Source organism: Muntiacus reevesi, chromosome 3 (genome assembly GCF_963930625.1).
Source record: "Muntiacus reevesi chromosome 3, mMunRee1.1, whole genome shotgun sequence".
NCBI lineage: Eukaryota > Metazoa > Chordata > Mammalia > Artiodactyla > Cervidae > Muntiacus > Muntiacus reevesi.
This window is the reverse complement of record NC_089251.1, coordinates 247,815,289-247,835,315: the sequence shown is the minus strand read 5'-3', so window position 1 is coordinate 247,835,315 and position 20,027 is coordinate 247,815,289. Positions and strand designations below refer to the sequence as shown.

The window sequence follows — 20,027 nt, the reverse complement described above, 5'->3', positions numbered from 1 at the left end:
TGAGTGAAAAAAGCAGACTAAAAACTATGTAGTGAATTTGGTCTTAATTTTAAGAAAAAAAGTGTATACAGTGAAAAAACTGGCAGGGGGAAAAATATACAAAAATAGTGGGTCTTTCCATGAAGCAAAATTGTGGGATATTTTACTTTCTTCTATTTTTACTTTCTTCTATTTTACTTTCTTTTCACCTTTTATTGCATCTTCTCCTCCCTTAACACATTCTTTCTTTAAATATATTTTTATTTGCCAAATCTTCTGATATAGAACAAATAGATATCATTAATTCATATGGCAGTGAGCCAGGTGGGCGAAAGACATTATCTATTACTGATTCTTCCGCCACAGGGTTTGAGATAGCCCTGGAGTAGAAAGAACCTTCTTCTGCTTTTCTGACTGGAGACAGGGTAAGTCCTTAAAATCCTACCCTTTAATGAAATCCCAGTTGTCCATCATGGGCTTAGGGTCAGCCAGCTTCCTGCTGTATCATCATTGTTTACTTGGGCCAGGACTGGTGACGTTCTCCGAAAGTGTCTTCATACATGTGAAAAGAATGTGTCTTCTTCCTTCTACAGAACCTAAAGGAGCTGCTGGTGGTGGTGGTGGTGGTGGCGGCAGCTATGGCGGAGGTGGTGGAGGAGGTGGTGGAAGTTTTGGAGGAGGTGGACCACCCGGTTTGGGAGGACTGTTCCAGGCTGGAATGCCGAAGCTGAGATCCACAGCCAACAGGGAGAATGGTAAAGAGCATTTCCTTCCCTGAGTAACCAAAGACAAGGCACAATCTAGTGGTTTAAGACTTGGCATCCCCTCTAAGGCACTATGCCCTTGAAAACATTTTAGACTGCTTGAAGTGCTCATGCTGTTTTATAAGAGGGATTCCATTTAGCATTGTTTTTTCTTTTTAAATCAGGATCAGACAGCTCCATCGAGCTGTTAAATATTTGCCCAGTGTCCTTGGGGAAAATTGTAATTTTTTGTACTTTTCTAAAAGGTGAACTAGATTGGGAAGAAAAGGAAGGAGCAAATGAGAGCCACCCCTGGAAACTCTGCCTGGTGACCTGGCAGATTCAGCTTTCTTTGTGAGGTAGTCTGACCTAGCTGTCTAGTGGAGTAAATACTTGTGAGTCTCTTTTCAAACACACAGCGGAGCATGTCATATGGAATATAATTACATATCTCACAAAATCTAAAAAGGCATTTTGCCTGACAGACACTTGCCATTTCAGGGCCAGAGAGTCTATGTATTCTCTGCAGGAAGCCATGGAAATGGGTCTTACGGGATTGTCTATGAACAGAATGGCAGAAAGAAAAGTTGAACCTGGTCATGCCTAAATTAAAAACCTTACAGAGTGTGTGAGGCTCTCCCCTGATTGTGACAGAAACTGAAGAAATTTTTCCATGAAATTTTATTTTTTAATGTTTACTGTGCTGGAAGAACTTTATTTCAAATTCTATGGTCTTTTAAAATGTCACTGGGAAATTCTCACATTCATATGAAGATAAAGGCACTGAATCCTCAGGGTTAGCTGACTCTTTTAGTTTTGGATTGTCAAAATCTAGAGGGAGACTCACTAATATAAGAGATTTTATCTTGCTAGGCCTGCATTTAAAATTTGTATATTTAAAACCCACTGAAAGGTCTTGAGGCAGCAGACATGTGCATACATTCAGTACTCTAATAGTAAGTGAGGAAATTTAGGCAAGAGACAATTGGAAGTAAAATAATTAAATGAAGATGGAATTGAAGTTAGTGCACATCATGGTGTACTAGAAGTATATGCTTTCACAGTATACAATTTGCATGTTGGGTCCTACATGTAGATGTACATATGGATAATAACTGTACCTTTAAGGCTTCCCTGATAGCTCAGTTGGTAAAGAATCCACCTGCAATGCAGGAAACCCTGGTTCAATTACTGGGTCAGTTAGATCTGCTGGAGAAGGGATGGCTATCCACGCTGGTATTCTTGGGCTTCCCTTGTTGCCCAGCTGGTAAAGAATCTGCCTGCAATGTGGGAGACCTGGGTTCAATCCCTGGGTTGGGAAGATCCCCCGGAGAAGGCAAAGGCTACCCACTCCAGTATTCTGGCCTGGAGAATTCCCTGGACTGTATAGTCCATGGGGTTGCAAAGAGTCGGACACAACCGACCAAGTGACTTTCACTTTCACTTTCTTTCACTTTAATCCAAACTTTGAAGATAAAACTTATCACAAGTTGGTGACATAGAACCATACCACACAGCCAAAGAAAACATAGCTAATTTCTAGTGCTAAAGTCAAAACAAAAAGTTCTCTCTAGAGTTCACATTACTCCACTGTATAAATCCAGCCAAATGTTTCTCATTGGACTTTTGGGTGAAATCTGAACTCCTTCTGGCCTACAAGGCTCTTTATCACTCGGCTTCTGCTGACCACTTAGGCTGCATTTGACAGTGTTCTCTGTGCTCACTGTGTCTCTGGCAGATGAGCCTTGGTTTTTTAACTTAAGCTTACTTCCACCTCAGGGCCTCTGTACCTGCTGACACTCCAACTGAAGCATCTCTCTTCCTCCTTTCCATGGCTGGCCTTAGCTCAAATGCCACATCCCCAGAAGAGCCATCGCTGGCCTTTCCATCTATCCTGGCCTCTCTAGCACTCCTCAGATTCATCAACCTATTTTAGTTTCTTTTTAGTACTTATAATGATCTGAAAATATTTATGTTTACCGGGTTTTTGTTCATCTCTGCCATAGACCATAAACTACAAGAGAACTGGACTGTTTCTATTTTTGTTTACTCCTCTGCCTCTAGCAGCTAGAATAATGGTTTATAGTATAGCAGGTACTCAATAAATAATTGGTGCATGGTTGAACTGGTAGGAGTTTTCAGGCTAAGCATTTTTAAAGAATTAGTTTGGGTTGCAAGAGACTCTGCAGTAGTATGACAAAACCCACTGCAATGCTGTGAAGTAATTAGCCTCCAACTAATAAAAATAAATGGAAAAAAAAAAGAGACTCTGCAGTAGTGATTTGAATTTTTCCATAACTTTGGTTCCTCTTTCGTTCTGCCCTTTGTTGAACCAAAGCAGTCAAACATTAATTACATAATAGGGTGGTTCTGTCTTATATTATTGAAGTGGAACGACCCACTACGGAAAAAACTGTATAGTTGCCTACTTGTTTCCAGATTAAGACCACTTCTTGGTGTCAGCTCTTTTTTAACAGGTTCTTTTTTCCTTTGCAGTTTCTAATTTCAGCCATAATTCTTCCATTATATTTTCCCGTCCTGTCTTGCACATTTCTTTACAAAGGGGCTAGGTAAGCCCTCCCATATAGAAACTTATGTTGGGATAACTTCACCTAAGATGGCAACCAGTCCATCCTAAAGGAGTTCAGTCCTGGGTGTTCATTGGAAGGACTGATGCTGAAGCTGAAACTCCAGTACTTTGACCATCTCATGGGAAGAGTTGACTCATTGGAAAAAGCCCTGATGCTGGGAAGGATTGGGGGCAGGAGGAGAAGGGGACGACAGAGGATGAGATGGTTGGATGGCATCACCAACTCGATGGACATGGGTTTGAGTAAACTCCGGGAGTTGGTGATGGACAGGGAGGCCTGGTGTGCTGCGATTCATGGGGTTGCAAAGAGTCGGACACGACTGAGCGACTGAACCGAACTGAACTGAAGATGGCTAAATTATTTCTCAAACGTGAGATACAGGGTGGGGGGACTGCGATAGTGATGGGGAGAAAAGAAAATCCTTAGCAGAAACCCCCAGGAGCAGTCCCATTCTGTTCTTGACCTTGTAATGAACAGTGATCTCTCCAGAACTCTTACCAACATCATCCTGGTTTTTGTCCATCCATAATTCCAAGAGAGTGCTCCAGAATCCCTTTGAAAGCTGATGGGTTGTAGAATCTGGGACTAGAAGAGAAACAGAGCTGTGACCTATACCCCTGCCTCCAGGAAGGACACACTGAAGCCCAATTTATATAAATAATAGTTACCTATAGTCTACAGCATCTAGGGAAGGGCTTCCATTTGCTGGCAGTATACTCTAGTTCTCTGATTTCCTTTCAGGTTCCTAACTTTCCGGCTTTTTTCCTGTTCTTCAGAGTCCGGAGGAAGCCGACCCCCAGTCTTGCCACCAGGAGGAAGAGCCACATCCGCCAAACCTTTCACACCCCCAAGCGGCGCGGGGAGGTTCCCCGTGCCTCCTGCAGGCCACAGAAGCGGACCCCCAGAGCTTCAGAGGAACCGAATGCCTCCGCCGAGGCCCGAAGTGGGCGCAAAGCCTGATAACCTCCCCCCTCCAGTGCCTAATACGCCAAGACCCAGTCAGTCAAGTCTGCACAACCGGGGGTCCCCCCTAGTGCCGGGGGCCCCCCGGCAGCCCAGTCCTGGGCTGACCCCTCCCCCTTTCCCTGGAAACCGAGGTGCTGCTTTCGGAGGAGGCTCCATCCGTCAGACCCCCTCAGGCTCTTCCACGCCTTTCTCCAATAGGCCTCCCCTGCCTCCTACTCCGAGCAGGGCCTTGGATGACAAGCCCCCTCCTCCGCCTCCCCCGGTGGGCAACAGGCCGGCCATCCACAGGGAGCCTGTGCCGCCGCCTCCCCCTCAGAACAGCAAGCCCCCGGTGCCGTCCGCCCCGCGGCCTTCCTCCTCGTCTCAGGCCCCGCCGCCTCCGCCCCCCAGCCGGCCCGGCCCTCCTCCGCTGCCCCCCGTGTCCACTGGCAGTGGCGACGAAATCCCGAGGCTCCCGCAGAGGAACGTGTCCCTGTCGTCGTCGTCGGCGCCTCCCTTACCTTCACCAGGACGGTCGGGCCCTCTTCCGCCCCCGCCCAATGAGAGACCTCCTCCTCCGGTGAGGGACCCACCGGGCAGATCAGGTATGGCCAGACCGGACCGCGGGGAGCTGGTCCCCTGCCTCCCCGCCAGCGCTCACGTCCTAACAGGCTCGGGGCCCCGAGCCCGACAGGGGCGTCAGTGAACCCTCAGACTGCTCTGACCCTTGAAGACACTTAGCCCATGTGACTTCCTCTTGACCGCCCCTAAACCTCTGAGGAGAGCGCAGGCCAGTATTTCTGTCCATGTTTTGAAAGTGAGGTGACTGAGTAACTAATGAAGTGAAATGATCCCAAGTGAGTTAAATTAAGAATTGGCAACTCACCTTCCATCTGAGGCTCTGCCTCCTCTCCTGGAAGGGAAATTCTGCTGTCTCAATGGGAACTAAATTCCCATCTCCAGCAGGAGGGCCCATTATTCCACGAAGGGCAGTTGTTTAAGAGCAAGTGAACTCCTGTACTACTCCTCTTCATTGGTCAAGCTTTGAGGCCACTTTCATGCTCAGTAAAGGCACATAGTAGAGTCCGTTTTGCTATCTTGGGCATATCTTGGGCACAGAGATCCCTTGGAGAGTTAGATAAAGGTATAAGGCCGCCTTCTCTCCATAAAAGTGCTCATAAGCATAAACTCAATTTGCCTGCTGTTTCATGGGTTGAAGGACCTGCTGAAGCCCATCTGTGCCCACACCCAGGGCTGAGAAACCTGGATCCAAGGGCAGAACCTTCACAGTATACGAAGTGTGAGGAGTTTGTATCTCTCTCCTACTTGTGATAGATGCTTTTTTGTTTTCTGTTGGTTATTGACAGATTCAAAAGAATTACCTCATTTTTAAATTTAACCATACATACAAGATGTTTGGAAATAGGGTATTTTTTTCTCTGTGAGAAGCTAATTGACTTTTCACGCTCTGATGTCAAGAGCCTAATAAACACCATTTTTTCACCAGTAATCCTCAAACTTGACCACATACTGGAATCACCTGGTGAGCTTTAAAAATGATGATGCCTGGGTTTCTACCCCAGGGTTCTGGTTTCATTGGTCTGCATTGCAAACTGGATACCAGGATATGAGGAAGCTCCCCAGTGACTGTAACATGTCACAAAGTTTGAGAACCAGTCCTTCAAACCACTTTGCCAGGGAGAGTCAGCTACAGATACAAAAAGTGGCTGGTCTATTCAATCTAGACACTGTGTCATCCCATTAAGGATGCTTCAGTGAACAAATAAGAACAATAGTCAGATAAATGAAGTGTGTTGTTTTCTCATTATCCAAAACCCCCAAAGTGGTTGAGGAGCTATTTTCTTCTACCAAATGACTGAATCAACAGATTAAATATTTCTCAAAGTAGGATAGGCAGTGATATATATTTTGTTTCTTACAATTACATAAGTCATACCTATTTATTATAGAAATGCATAAAAGAATAAAAGAAAATAAAAATCATCTATAATTCTGCCATCACCAACATTTAGATGTAACATTTTTTAGATACCCTTTTATAAATGCATGTATATAAAAGTTTGCAAAATCAGTATCACACTACATATATTGTTTACTAATTTGCTTTTATTTAACAATATCTCACTAACATTTTCTTGATATGATTAACTGTTCTTTTACAATGTGACTTTTAATGACTGCATAATATTAAATCCCACATGAGTACCTTAGCTTATTTATTAGTCATGTGGTCATACAGGCCATCTGTAGAGTTTTGCTGTTGCAGATAATGCAGGGATACATTCTTGGAGCTAAATATTTGTTCATGCCTCTGTGTATTTCTTTTGGAAGAATTTCTAGGAATGGAATTTCTAGGACAATGGATATGCATAGTAAACTATGGATTTCATAGGTATTGCCAAATAGGCCTCTAAAAATTCCCACCAATTTACGTTTCCTATGAGAAGTCGTCAAGGGCCATTTATATTTTTCAGAGGAGGTTTGGCTTCATTGTTAAGGGAGTGTTTTAGAATTTGACAGAATGGAGTCATATCCTATTCTTCCACTCACTAGCCTCCTGACTTGAGGTCTTTAATCTTCCAATATCTCTGAGGCCTTGCCTGCTGTCCTGACACTCCTCAGGGTTATCATCAGAGTTAAATGAGACAAGTGTGAAGAGTAGTTGTCTTATTTCCCTGCATGTAGTTCAGTTCAGTTGCTCAGTCGTGTCCAACTCTTTGCAACCCCATGGACTGCAGCACACCAAGCTTTCCTGTCCATCACCAACTCCCAGAGTTTACTCAAACTCATGTCCATTGAGTCAGTGATGCCATCCAACCATCTCGTCCTCTGACGTCCCCTTCTCCTCCTGCCTTCAGTCTTTCCCAGCATCAGGGTCTTTTCAAATGAGTCAGTTCTTCACCTCAGGTGGCCGAAGTATTGGAGTTTCAGTCCTTTCAGTGAATATTCAGGACTGATTTCCTTTAAGATGGACTGGTTGGATCTCTTTGTAGTCCAAGGGACTCTCAAGAGTCAGTGATCATTTTTATTATTATGCTGCCAACAGGAAATAGAAATCTGTTTTCTTTTCTGTTATGCTTGCCTAGGTTTGTAGCTAGGGGCTAAAAAGTTGGGCAGTTAGGAACATGAACAGTTACTTTTAAAGAGAGATGTTGGGGTTGATGACATTACACAGTACCAGGCCCCATAGTATTGGAAGTCTAGTTTACTTTTAGTGACAGTACGAGGTAGTACTACCACTGCCTTTAAGCCCACATCGTATGAGCCACTTCTTCCCCCAATGAAGTGACTGGGACTCCAGCTTTGAGAAGCAGAGTCAATAAATAAAGCAATAAAAGAAGCAATAAATAAAGCCTGCCAGGTGGGGCACCGAAGACTCCTTGAGATGAACCAGGGCTGGGTGTGCCTCCCACCTCCATTAGGGGTCTGAGCCAAGACTTCCAGGCAGGAATATCTTCGATGGGTGGGTCATTCAGTATAAGGTCCTCCGGTCGGATTTTGAATCTGTAGTTAACAAAAGATATTTATACTTATAGCACCATAAGATGTTGTGTTTACATAAAATGTCAGCATCTTGCTAGTGGAACACAGTGCTGAAAATTAGGCATAACTACTAAGGCCATTTTGATTTGCATGAGAAATGCTCAAGTTCCTTTTATATGCTTTTTGACTGTTTCTGGCAACAGTGCAGTGAGAAAGGTGCTCTTTTGTAGACAGGAAATCACGTTCCATAGGATAATCAGCCTGAGTGGGGCCAGTATCCTGCAGTAGCATTTATAACCATGCACATGGATTAGCTGTCACTCCCTGTGTTAATCTGCCTCCCCAGATTAAGAGGAAGAACCAAGAAGGAACTCCTGCTCATCTCAGGATGACTGTTTGGTTTCCTGATCCCACTTCTGTCTGGAAATAGATTATATGCATCACAGAAACATGCTTGTATAATTAGCAATAATACTCTGCACTTAAAAAGTTAATTCCTCTGGAGACCCAAAATAAGTTCATAACTATCTTATTTTTAAAACATTTACTTTTGGGAGGGGGTTCAGGATGGGGAACACATGTAAATCCATGGCCGATTCATGTCAATGTATGGCAAAAACCACTACAATATTGTAAAATAATTAGCCTTCAACTAATAAAAATAATTGGGGGGAAAAAAAAGAGTTAAATAAATAAAAAATAAAACATTTACTTAATAAGTAGTATGTCACAGAAACTATTTCAATAGCTGTTTATAAGGAATTTTAAATGTTTTTAAAGTACACAGTTGTCAGTATAAACAGATGTTGATTACCTGTTCTCAACTACATCATCTCTAATCTCAATACTGACTCAAAGCCAAATAGCCAGTTAGCCATCAGTGTGCATTTGTTCCACATGTGTGTACGTTTGTGCATTTTTGTGTTTATATGTGCCTCATTTCTTGGCTAAAGCTCCTAGGAAGTCTCCACCATTTCTCTATTTTCTTGAGTAAAAGGGCATGTATCCAGCAGGCACTCAGTAACTGCATGTTGATGATAATGGTAACATAGTATGTAAGGTATAGCACTGAATGTCATTTTTCTTTGGCTCCAGGCCCTCTCCCACCACCTCCTCCAATGAACAGAAATGGCAGCACATCTCGGGCCCTGCCCGCCACCCCTCAGTTGCCATCCAGGAGTGGAATAGATTCTAGTCCCAGAAGTGGGCCCCGGCCTCCTCTTCCTCCCGAAAGGCCTGGCACTGGGGCACCTCCCCCACCTCCACCATCAACATCAATTAGAAATGGCTTCCAAGATTCTTCATGTGAAGGTAAGATGTGGTCCCAGCTCCTGGGAACTTATGATGGGGCAGCAATTGAGCGGCAGGTGTGTTTGTATGTTTGCATGAACATTTCTTGTTTGTATGACCTCCATTGTTATCACACTGCACAGCACTAATCTAAACATTCTAGGGCCCACTATGATTTCAAATGAAAAACAGTAATCCCTTTTCCTTGCAAAAAGGCAGACCATTATTCTCTGTTCCTTGTTTGAGTCTCATTTTGGTACCCTTTCCAGAGATTCTGGAATTCTGAAAAGAAGCATTTTTGTAGCTTCCTTTATTACCTACCTTTCTGAACAGTTTGCTGTGGGTTTGAGGCCTGATGGCCTGCAGGTATTGAGCAGCTTATCTCTGCCATTATTATCAGTTACTCTTTCCACTGGTGGAGGAATAATTAAGAAAAGTATCCCAAACCTCAGCCCTCTCCTGAGATGAACTGGCTGGGTCCTAGTTACTCTAGTTAAAGTCACTTGGATCTGTCTTTGGTTTGATTTGCAGACCAGTACATTTCATCACTGTGGTAATCAGTGACATTGGTAGCATTTGGGGCTTTTCTCTAAACTTCTAGATGTAAAACCAGATGTGATCTCTGCTGTTCTATTTCATTCTGTGCCTTTCATTGTAGTAGTCTTCAGAACAGATTGTCAGTTACTGAAGATACTGTTTGTTTCTCTCCCTCAGATGAGTGGGAAAGCAGATTCTACTTCCATCCGATTTCTGATTTGCCACCTCCAGAGCCATATGTACCAACAACCAAAAGTTATCCCAGTAAACTGGCGAGAAATGAAAGCCGGAGTGAGTATTTCTACAAGGGCTTTTAGATGGCTTCATACTTGAGTAGCCTGGGTTGTACACAACTGAGGGTTGTGTAGGAAATCCAGGTCTCTTGTCTGGAGTGGGGAGATTTCAGAGAAATTACTCCTGGATTTGGAACCATTTAAATTCTAGTCAACTCTCCTTCTACATTCATTGAAGAAAATGGAGACATCCAGAATGCATATGAGAAGCGATTATTTTAATGTGTCATTATAAGTTCAAAACACCTTTAGTTTACTAGTAGGTTAAATTTTATTATTTTGCTTATTTGGACAATCTTTCCCCATTTTGATCTTCCTAAAGTTGGCACAATTAGAGTCTCTTCTGTTTCTACTAGTTTTGAGACTGGCAGAATGTCTCATTAGTTATTAAAAAAAACTCACTGTAACTATTTTGATCTTTTAAGTATAAATTTACAGAGCATTACATGAAAATTTTAAGTATACCTATAATCTCTTTGCATAACAGATAATTTCATTTTACCAGGTTCTCTTTAATTTTTATCTATCTAATTCTGATTAGTGTGTATAGTTATAGAATATGGGTTTTGGGTGATGAGATTTATGTAACATTGCTAAGTAAATACTTCCCTATTTTATCCCTTGGTTTTTATTTTACAGGATTCCATCAAGTCAGCATATAATAATTTAGTTTACCATTATTGGACATTTAGATTTTTTTTTAACAAAAAATGTATACAGCTAAGGAAGAATTAGCGTGAAATATACATATATCTTTGATGGGGCTCTGTCTTATAACAGTGTTAGCTTCAGAACCAAACTCTCAAGCCACAGATGTGTGGAGAAAAAGTATATGAGCATGTCAAACAGCTGCCACATAGCCCTAGCCTTGTGCTCACTGTCCAGCAGAACTCCACATACTCTGAGCCTACTGACTCTTAATACATAGTTCTTAATTTTTGGTTGGTTGGTTCCCAGCCTTAGAGCAGATTAGTATCAGCTGAAGTCAAGGTTGGTTAGAAGCAAAATCACTGACTTTGCGGAGATGATAGGTGGCAGTCTTGGGTCAAAGGAAAAGCTAGGGACACAGCTGTGCTAGGTATCACCAGACAATACCAGATGCGTCTAGTGGGTTATTAAAAACGGACAAATTTTGCCTTGTGCCTCTGTTGGAGAACTCAAAGAATTAGAAAATATTTTAGAAAATTTTCCCTGAAAAAAATGCCAAAAGTAAACAGAATATTTTACTTAAAAGACCAGTTTAAGTCCTAGAAAAAGTTATGTGGAATACTGAATTCCAGATAATGCCTAATAAAAGAGGCATAGCTGTAATAAAATTATCATGCAGTAGTTGGTGGTTGAAATTTTTGGTGAAAAAGTCTTCACATGTGACAAATATTCTTGAGTTTGCTCTCTCCTCACCTCACCCTATCTGCACTATTTATGTATTTAAGTCAGTAACAGAACCACCCTCCCCAGCCCCTTTAGATTTTTAATTTAATAGCTGAACACATTCTTTCCCCCAACCTCCTGTCTTCATGACTGTCTGCAACTTGGGGACTGGATCCATGTCCCTGCTCACTACTGCACCTTCCACAAGTGGCACAGAGCTTGAAATACAGTAGGCATTTAAAAATATTTCTTAAATTGGTGAATTAATTTCCACAGCTCTCCAAAAATGTTCTTGTACCTTTAATATTTCTAGCATTAGGCATGTTTAATATTTTATAACATAATTGAGCATCTCTCTAACACAAAGTGCTATGGAGTGGTTTTACCCTGCTCCTGTACCTGCCTCTGCCTCCAAGCAGAGGTGCCCTGGTAGGGCACCCAGACAGCCCGAAATAGCACAATCTACTTACCGCTCTGCACAAGGCCAACCCTCGATGTGCTAACCGTTTGTGGTGTTATCAGTTGATGGTCAGGGCTTCGTAACAGATGGCTGGCTTACATCTAGGCGGTCTCTCATCAGGTCCCTGCCCCAAAAAAGACCTGGCTAGGATAAAAAGAGGAAGAGGAGAGGTAATGGAGTGCCATTGTTTTCCTCTAACTCTTCCCCTTGGTCAGAGATTTGTTCTAAGTAAGAAATCCCTAAGTGGGCTATTTTGGTTTCTGTCAGAAGAGTGGCTGCCTGCTGAGGAATCTGTCAGTGCCAGCCCACCTGAGTCTAATAACAGTGGCCATAGCAGACCTACCTTATTGACACGAGTCCCTGATTGACCTGCTCACAGCATCTGAGCACCTGGCTTTATGCCTGACACCTGTAAGATCCTCAAAATAAATGTGTATGGGACAAATGAATTTTTTAGTTGTGAATGGATTTTAAACTAAGTTATGGTGTGCTAATAGCCCACAGATATGCATAGTTTTTTTTTTTTTACCATTTGTTTTTATTAGTTGGAGGCTAATTACTCTACAATATTGTAGTGGTTTTTGCCATACATTGACATGAATCAGCCATGGATTTACATGTGTTCCCCATCCCGATCGCCCCTCCTGCCTCCCTCCCCACCCCATAGTTTTTAAAAGAACACCATTAAGACAGAGAAGAGACAATCCATGAAATGAGATAAAATATTTGCAAATAATATATGCGATAAAAGATTAATATCTAGAATATATAAAGAATTCCTACAACTCAACAACAAAACCCAATTTTTAAAATGAGTTGAATATTTGAATAGATATTTCTTGAAAGAAGATATACTGATTGCTAATAAGCACATGAAAAGATGCTCAACATCACTAATCATTCAGTTCAGTTCAGTCGCTCAGTTGCGTCCGACTCTTTGTGACCCCATGGACTGCAGCATGCCAGGCTTCCCTGTCCATCAGCAACTCCTGGAGCTTACTCAAACTCATGTCCATAGAGTCAGTGATGCCAACCAACCATCTTATCCTCTGTCGTTCCCTTCTCCTCCAGCCTTCAATCTTTCCCAGCATCAGGGTCTTTTCCAGTGAGTCAGTTCTTCACATCAGGTGGCCAAAGTATTGGACTTTCAGCTTCAACATCAGTCCTTCCAATAAATATTCAGGACTGATTTCCTTTAGGATTGACTGATTTGATCTCCTTGCAGTCCAAGGGACTCTCAAGAGTCTTCTCCAACACCACAGTTCAAAGCATCAATTCTTTGGTGGTCAGCTTTCTTTGTAGTCCAACTCTCACATCCCATACATGACTACTGGAAAAACCATAGCTTTGACTAGACGGACCTTTGTTGGCAAAGTAATATCTCTGCTTTTTAATATGCTGTCTAGGTTGGTCATAGCTTTTCTTCCAAGAAGCAAACATCTTTTAATTTCATGGCTGCAGTCACCATCTGCAGTGACTTTGGAGCCCCCAAAAATAAAATCTCTCACTGTTTCTGTGGTTTCCCCATCTATTTGCCATGAAGTGATGGGACCAGATGCCATGATCTTCATTTTCTGAATGTTGAGTTGTTTTTTTTTTTTGAATGTTGAGTTTTAAGCCAACTTTTTCACTCTCCTCTTTCACGTTCATCATGAGGCTCTTAGTTCTTCTTCATTTTCTGCCATAAGGGTGGTGTCATCTGCATATCTGAGGTTATTGATATTTCTCCCTGCAATCTTGATTCCAGTTTGTGCTTCATCCAGCACAGCAACTCTCATGATGTACTCTGCATATAAGTTAAATAAGCAGGGTAACAATATACAGCCTTGACATACTCCTTTCCTGATTTGGTACCAGTCTGTTGTTCCATGTCCAGCTCTAACTGTTGCTTCTTGACCTGCACACAGATTTCCCAGGAGGCAGGTCAGGTGGTCTGGTATTCCCATCTCTTTAAGAATTTTCCAGTTTGGGGTGATCCATACTGTCAAAGGCTTTGGCGTAGTCAGTAAAACAGAAGTAGATGTTTTTCTGGAACTCTCTTGCCTTTTCGATGATCCAACGGATGTTGGTGATTTGATCGCTAGTTCCTCTGCCTTTTCTAAATCCAGTTTGAACATCTGGAAGTTCACAGTTCACATACTGTTGAAGCCTGGCTTGGAGAATTTTGAGCATTACTTTGCTAGCATGTGAAATGAGTGCAGTTGTACATTTGAGTATCATTGCCTTTCTTTGGGATTAGAATGAAAACAGACCTTTTCCAGTCCTGTGGTCACTGCTCAGTTTTCCAAATTTTCTGGCATATTGAATGCAGCACTTTCACAGCATCATCTTTTAGGATTTGAAATAGCTCAGCTGGAATTCCATCACCTCCACTAGCTTTGTTCACAGTGATGCTTCCTAAGGCCCACTTGACTTCACATACCAGGATGTCTGGCTGTAGATGAGTGATCACACCATTATGATTATCTGGGTCATGAAGATCTTTTTTGTATAGTTCTTCTGTGTATTGTTGCCACCTCTTCTTAATATCTTCTGCTTCTGTTTGATCCATACCATTTCTGTCCTTTATTATGCCCATCTTTGCATGAAATGTTCCCTTGGTATCTCTAATTTTCTTGAAGAGCTCTCTAGTCTTTCCCATTCTATTGTTTTCCTCTATTTCTTTGCATTGCTCACTTATGAAGACTTTGCTGTCTCTCCTTGCTATTCTTTGGAACTCAGCATTCAAATGGGTATATCTTTCCTTTTCTCCTTTGCCTTTTACTCTTCTTCTTTTCTCAGCCATTTGTAAGGCCTCCTCAGACAACCATCTTGCCTTTTTGCATTTCTTTTTCTTGGGGATGGTCTTGATCACTGCCTTGAATGTCATGAACCTTCGTCGATAGTTCTTCAGACACTCTCTCAGATCTAATTCCTTGAATCTATTTCTCACTTCCACTATATAATTGTAAGGGATTTGATTTAGGTCATACCTGAATGGTCTAGTGGTTTTCCCTACTTTCTTCAATTTAAGTCTGAATTTGGCAATAAGGAGTTCATGATCTGAGCCACAGTCAATTCCTGGTCTTGTTTTTGCTGACTGTATAGAGCTTCTCCATCTTTGGCTGCAAAAATATAATCAATCTGATTTTAGTATTGACCATCTAGTGATGTCCATGTGTAGAGTCTTCTCTTGTGTTGTTGAAAGAGGGTGGTTGCTATGACCAGTGTGTTCTCTTTGCAAAACTCTTGTTAGCCTTTGACCTGCTTTGTTTTATACTCCAAGGCCAAATTTGCCTGTTACTCCAGGTATCTCTTGACTTCCTACTTTTGCATTCCAGTCCCCTATAACGAAAAGGACATCTTTTTTTGGGTGTTAGTTCTAGAAAGTCTTGTAGGTCTTCATAGAGCTGTTCAACTTCAGCTTCTTCAGCATTACTGGTTGGAGTATAGACTTGGATTACTGTGATATTGAATGGTTTGCCTTGGAAACAAACAGATCATTCTGTCATTTTTGGGATTGCATTTCACACTCTTTTGTTTACTATGATGGCTACTCCATTTCTTCTAAGGGATTCTTGCCCACCGTGGTAGATATAGTGGTCACCTGAGTTAAATTCACCCATTCCAGTCCATTTTAGTTCAGATTCCTAAAATGTTGATGTTCACTCTTGCTATCTCTTGTTTGACCACTTCCAATTTACCTTAATTCATGGACCTAACATTGCAGGTTCCTATGCAATATTGCTCTTGACAGCATTGGACTTTACTTCCATCACCAGTCACATCCACAACTGGGTGTTGTTTTTGCTTTGGCCCTGTCTCTTCATTCTTTCTGGAGTTATTTCTTCACTGATCTCCAGTAGTATATTGGGCACCTACCGACCTGGGGAGTTCATCTTTCAGTGTCCTATCTTTTTGCCTTTTCATACTGTTCATGGGGTTATCATGGCAAGAATACTGAAGTAACTTTTTTTGGTGGAATCCAACATTCTCCTGTAAATGGTTATTCAGCAGTGAGTTGTAATTTTGGAGCTCTTGCAGAAGAAGATGAGCACACTTCTGTCTACTCCGCCATCGTGGAGTCATCCCACCACTAACCATTAAGAAAACACAAATGAAAGTACAATGAAATACACTTTACATTCATTAGGATGGCTGCTATCAAAAAAGTAGTATTTAGAAATGGAGAAGATAACTGAATGCCCAACAAAAGGGAACTGATTAGATTAACTATATAGTATACTTCTATAATAAAATGCAATATGTCATTAATAATTGTATTTATAAAGAATGACTGAAAAATGTTCAAATGATCCTGCTTTTGGAAGAAAAAAGAACAGATATACACATGACATTATAGGTTATCTCCAGGTGGTACAAGTATTAATGAATTTTTGTTTTGTTTTTCTCATCCATATTTTCTCAGTCTATAATATATATATGTATAATCACATATACGAAGTTTGTGATGAGAAAAAAAGTAATTTTTAAAGTACTTTAACTTCCCACAAGTTCAGTGGCAGGTCCTCCTTCTCTAGTAAAATTTGTTCAGGTCCTTACCCGGTTTTTCCTTTCATTTCTCATGGATGTGTGCTCGTTGTTTACAGCCTTGATCATGGGTAGGTGGGGGGTGGTGGGTACTTTTGCAACCATTCTTGAGTTTTACAGTGAGAACATAAGTTTTCTAACCAAAATTTGTATTTTGTCTAATTTTTCATCAAGGTGGATCTAACCGAAGAGAGAGGGGTGCCCCACCCCTTCCTCCCATCCCGAGGTGATCCTTGCCTGCTCTTCTACACTCAAGCCCCAGAGCTCCCTCTGTCATTGCTGTCCAAGTCGCACACCCTCGTCCTCTGTCCTCCCTTGTTCCCTTCCTAATGGCAATAGGGAAGAAGGGAGGTGATGTGGGAATATGTGTGTGTAGGGTGGGTATGCAGCAAGGTATGCACCTCGCTTTTTATATTGTGTATATCCTTAAAGCTATTGCTTGCTTCAGCTACAGCCTGTTGGCTGCTTTGGGGATCGACAGGCTTTTGTGACAAGTAGGCAGCGATGAAATTGTGTCCCAGCTTTCAACCAACCATATTCAAACATTCACTGCTTTTTTACTACAAACCACAGTATTAAGGTCCCTGAGAGTTGTTTGTTTCCATGCCTTTTTTTGCATGTTTGACCTCCTGTCTGTTTCCATGAACCACAGACCAACTAAACAAGTTGCTCACATAAAATATTTGCAGTTAAAAGATGTCCAATCTTGGGCAGTCAGAGGTAAGCCCTGGGACAGAGCTGTTCAATAGAAATATAATGTGAACCAGGTAAACAATTTTAAAATTTCTAGTAGCAACATAAAACAGGAAAATAGGTGAAATTAATTTTAATATATTTTATTTAACCCTGATATCCAAAATATCATTTCAACTTGCAGTCAGTATAACAATTTTAATGAGATATTTTATATATATATATATATATTTTTTTTTTTTTTTTTTGGTACTAAGTCTTCAAACTCCAGTGTATACTTTACACTTGGAACACATCTCCATTTGGACATGTCACATTTCAAGTGCTCAGTAGCAACACATGATTGGTAGCTACCATGTTGGACAGTACAGATCTCTAAGATAGAGCCTAGTGCAAACACCTCTTGTTTCAAAAACAGAAAAGGCCAGATGAGCTATAGCAATTCAAGAGGTAGCTAAAAATAAACTTAGGACCCTTGTTTGGCAAATAGTTTTCCTTAGATTTTGCTCCCTTATTTTCCCTCTTCCCTTGAAATCTGTATACAAGTGTTGCTTCACAGTACCAAGGTCAGAAATTGATCTAATAGGGTTTACAGTTATGTGGAATAAAGCCATTGAAAAGAACCTGAAAGCCAGTCGGGGCTCTAGCTCAGAACCAGCTTCCTTAAGCTCGCCTGTTGGTTGGCCTCCTGCCTTATGCGTTTCAAGTGGCTTCACTCCTCTCCAGCCCAGCTTGTTCCTTATGGCAGGAGGCTCATAGGCTCCATAGTTGGGGAAAGTCAGGGAGAGGTAGCAAATCAGAAATGTGGAGGAAGGGAACAGATTTGAATTGATGGGCAAAACTCAAATTCGAAATCTGATGCTTATGGGGTTGAGAGAAAGAGATTGCTGCTGGAAATTGGAGGGAACTTGTTTTGAATCTATCTGGGAGAATCGTTTGCCTTGGATCTATGCAAATAAAGCTCCCCCAGAGGACCATAGGGATGAGCCAGCCTTGCCTTTTTTGTATGATTTTGTTTACAAAACTTTACTGGGACTTTTAAATCTAGCTATAGACTTGGAAAAAATTATTTCCATTTAGATGTTTTATATAGTTGATTATGTTTAAAATTACCATTACTTATTTTTTAAAAGTTCACAGCTATATATGTATATGTATATCTACCTAAACTTTGTATCATGGTTTCAGTGTATTGTTCATGTATTCCTGGGAGATGCTAATAAGAAATCAATCCAAAGAAAAATTTGAAAGAAGCATTCATATTTATAGAATAATTGTTTCATTTTTATAAAATCAAAAGAACTTAGAATTCTAATAAATGGGATGTCTAATAAATTATGAAGTTGCCCATTTGAGTATATTGTATTTTTATAACTTTCCTTGCCAAAGTTCTGGGTTTATTAGTACATTAGATAACTTGGGTTTTTCCCCACTTCTCCTCTACCATTCCATGTGTCTTTCATACATTCACTTGGGGCCCTTTACCCAAAGAAAATCAAGGAATATAAAGGTGTAACAAACTTGGTAAAGTATTTTCAGAAAAAAGCTTTTAATCTCTAATATTTTGATAATATGGCATCATTTTATTTTGAATTCTTTGATCAGATATCAATAGTTGGTAAAAATCCCTATGATAAAAGCATGTTGACCCACTTCAGGAAAGAGGGAGTTGAACTCTCCTAGCAAACATGGCAGAGAAAAATCTGGCCCCCAAAAAATGGGTCTGAATTTTGTAAGGGGTAGTAAGAATAGCCAATTTCTATGTATATTCCAACTTTGCAGGTACCATCCTAAAGTGTGAAACAGGGTCACAGCTCAGAGTTGCTATTCATCCAAGATAGAGATGTTTTAAAATGTATTTTTAAGTGAATATCCCATTAATACATGTACACTCTTTCTTTGAAATTTGGAAACCTAATTGTGTCCAAAACTTTGAATAAATTCTATGCTAAAATCTTTAACTATAGCAGATAACAGAAATTAATACATCCTTCCCTGAAACCAGAGCTTACATATGTTTTTTTCCATAAAGTTTTCAGATAAATGTATTCAAGATGCAATACAGTATTTTAACATTTACATGTCATTTTATATGGAAATGTATTACAGTATTAAAATTCAGTGTTCAGTATTTATTTCAGTATGCATTTTATTTAGTAAAAACCAAGAAAAATGTTTAATCCAATGGTGCCTTACTTGGTGATTTGAGAGAAATTGACTTTTTATGTCTAAGTAGCAGATTATTTGCGTATTTGTAAAAACTGTTAGGCCTTTATATTTTAACTTGTAATATCAATTTTGTTATTTTAGTAGCAGATATGTGATGACTGTTAAAGTGCCCAAAATCTTCTGGCATGATGAAATTAATTTTTCCCTATTTATAGTGAGGGACTGTAAAGCAAGAAAATGTTTTTCATACCACTGTACTATGTAAACATGCACATTTTGGTACCTATGTCATCAGGATAGTTTATATGGTGGGGTAGGACCTACCCTAGATATCTGCGTCTTTGTAAATTAGCCAGACAATAAATAAAAGCAGAATGGTAAGACTGTCATCTGGTGGGTTTTATTTTAAGTACTGTCTATGTAAATATAAGTGAAAAAACAAGTGTCTGATTTCTGCTTTATACTCTGGTAAAGAAAGACAAACTGAAAAAAGAAGAAGGTCCATAAGAGTAAGTAAATATTTAGTGCAATCCACTTTCTAATCTCCTTGTATTTCCTGAGAACTTGCATCTTAGTCAAAATTTGTTGTCTGTTTACTTGAGGAAAATGCCTCTACTCTGAGGTAAATGATGGATGGTGGAAAGAATGGAAGATGTAATTACAAAGATTATCACTGACACTGATAAATAAGGAAAGGCCAGTGGAAATTTAGGAGGCCCAATAGGGTTTTTTTACTTTTCACTTTCAATAGAGTTTTTGTTTGTTTTTTGTTTGTTTTTGGACAATTACTATATTTCTTAGGGGGGAAAAAAGAAGCAAGATTTGCAAACTGAATTTAAACAGCCATAAAAAACAATTTCTGAGTTTATAGCTTCAATAAATTGAGTACTAAACTCTACTATAGTAACCTTTCTTTCTGGAC

General features: G+C 40.5%; 1 protein-coding gene across 2 annotated transcripts in view; it reads left to right on the top strand.

Annotated features, from left to right (window-relative positions):
- The window catches only part of WIPF1 (WAS/WASL interacting protein family member 1), a 123,778-nt gene extending 105,487 nt beyond the window's left edge, over nt 1-18,291 (top strand). For both annotated transcript variants that reach the window (XM_065931786.1, XM_065931787.1), the window contains exons 4-8: nt 573-734; nt 4,090-4,863; nt 8,858-9,073; nt 9,767-9,880; nt 16,418-18,291. In XM_065931786.1, the coding sequence (XP_065787858.1) occupies nt 573-734; nt 4,090-4,863; nt 8,858-9,073; nt 9,767-9,880; nt 16,418-16,473 (1,322 nt within the window). In that variant the 3' untranslated portion in view covers nt 16,474-18,291. The remainder of the gene's footprint in view (nt 1-572; nt 735-4,089; nt 4,864-8,857; nt 9,074-9,766; nt 9,881-16,417) is intronic.
- Nucleotides 18,292-20,027: the final 1,736 nt, after the last annotated feature.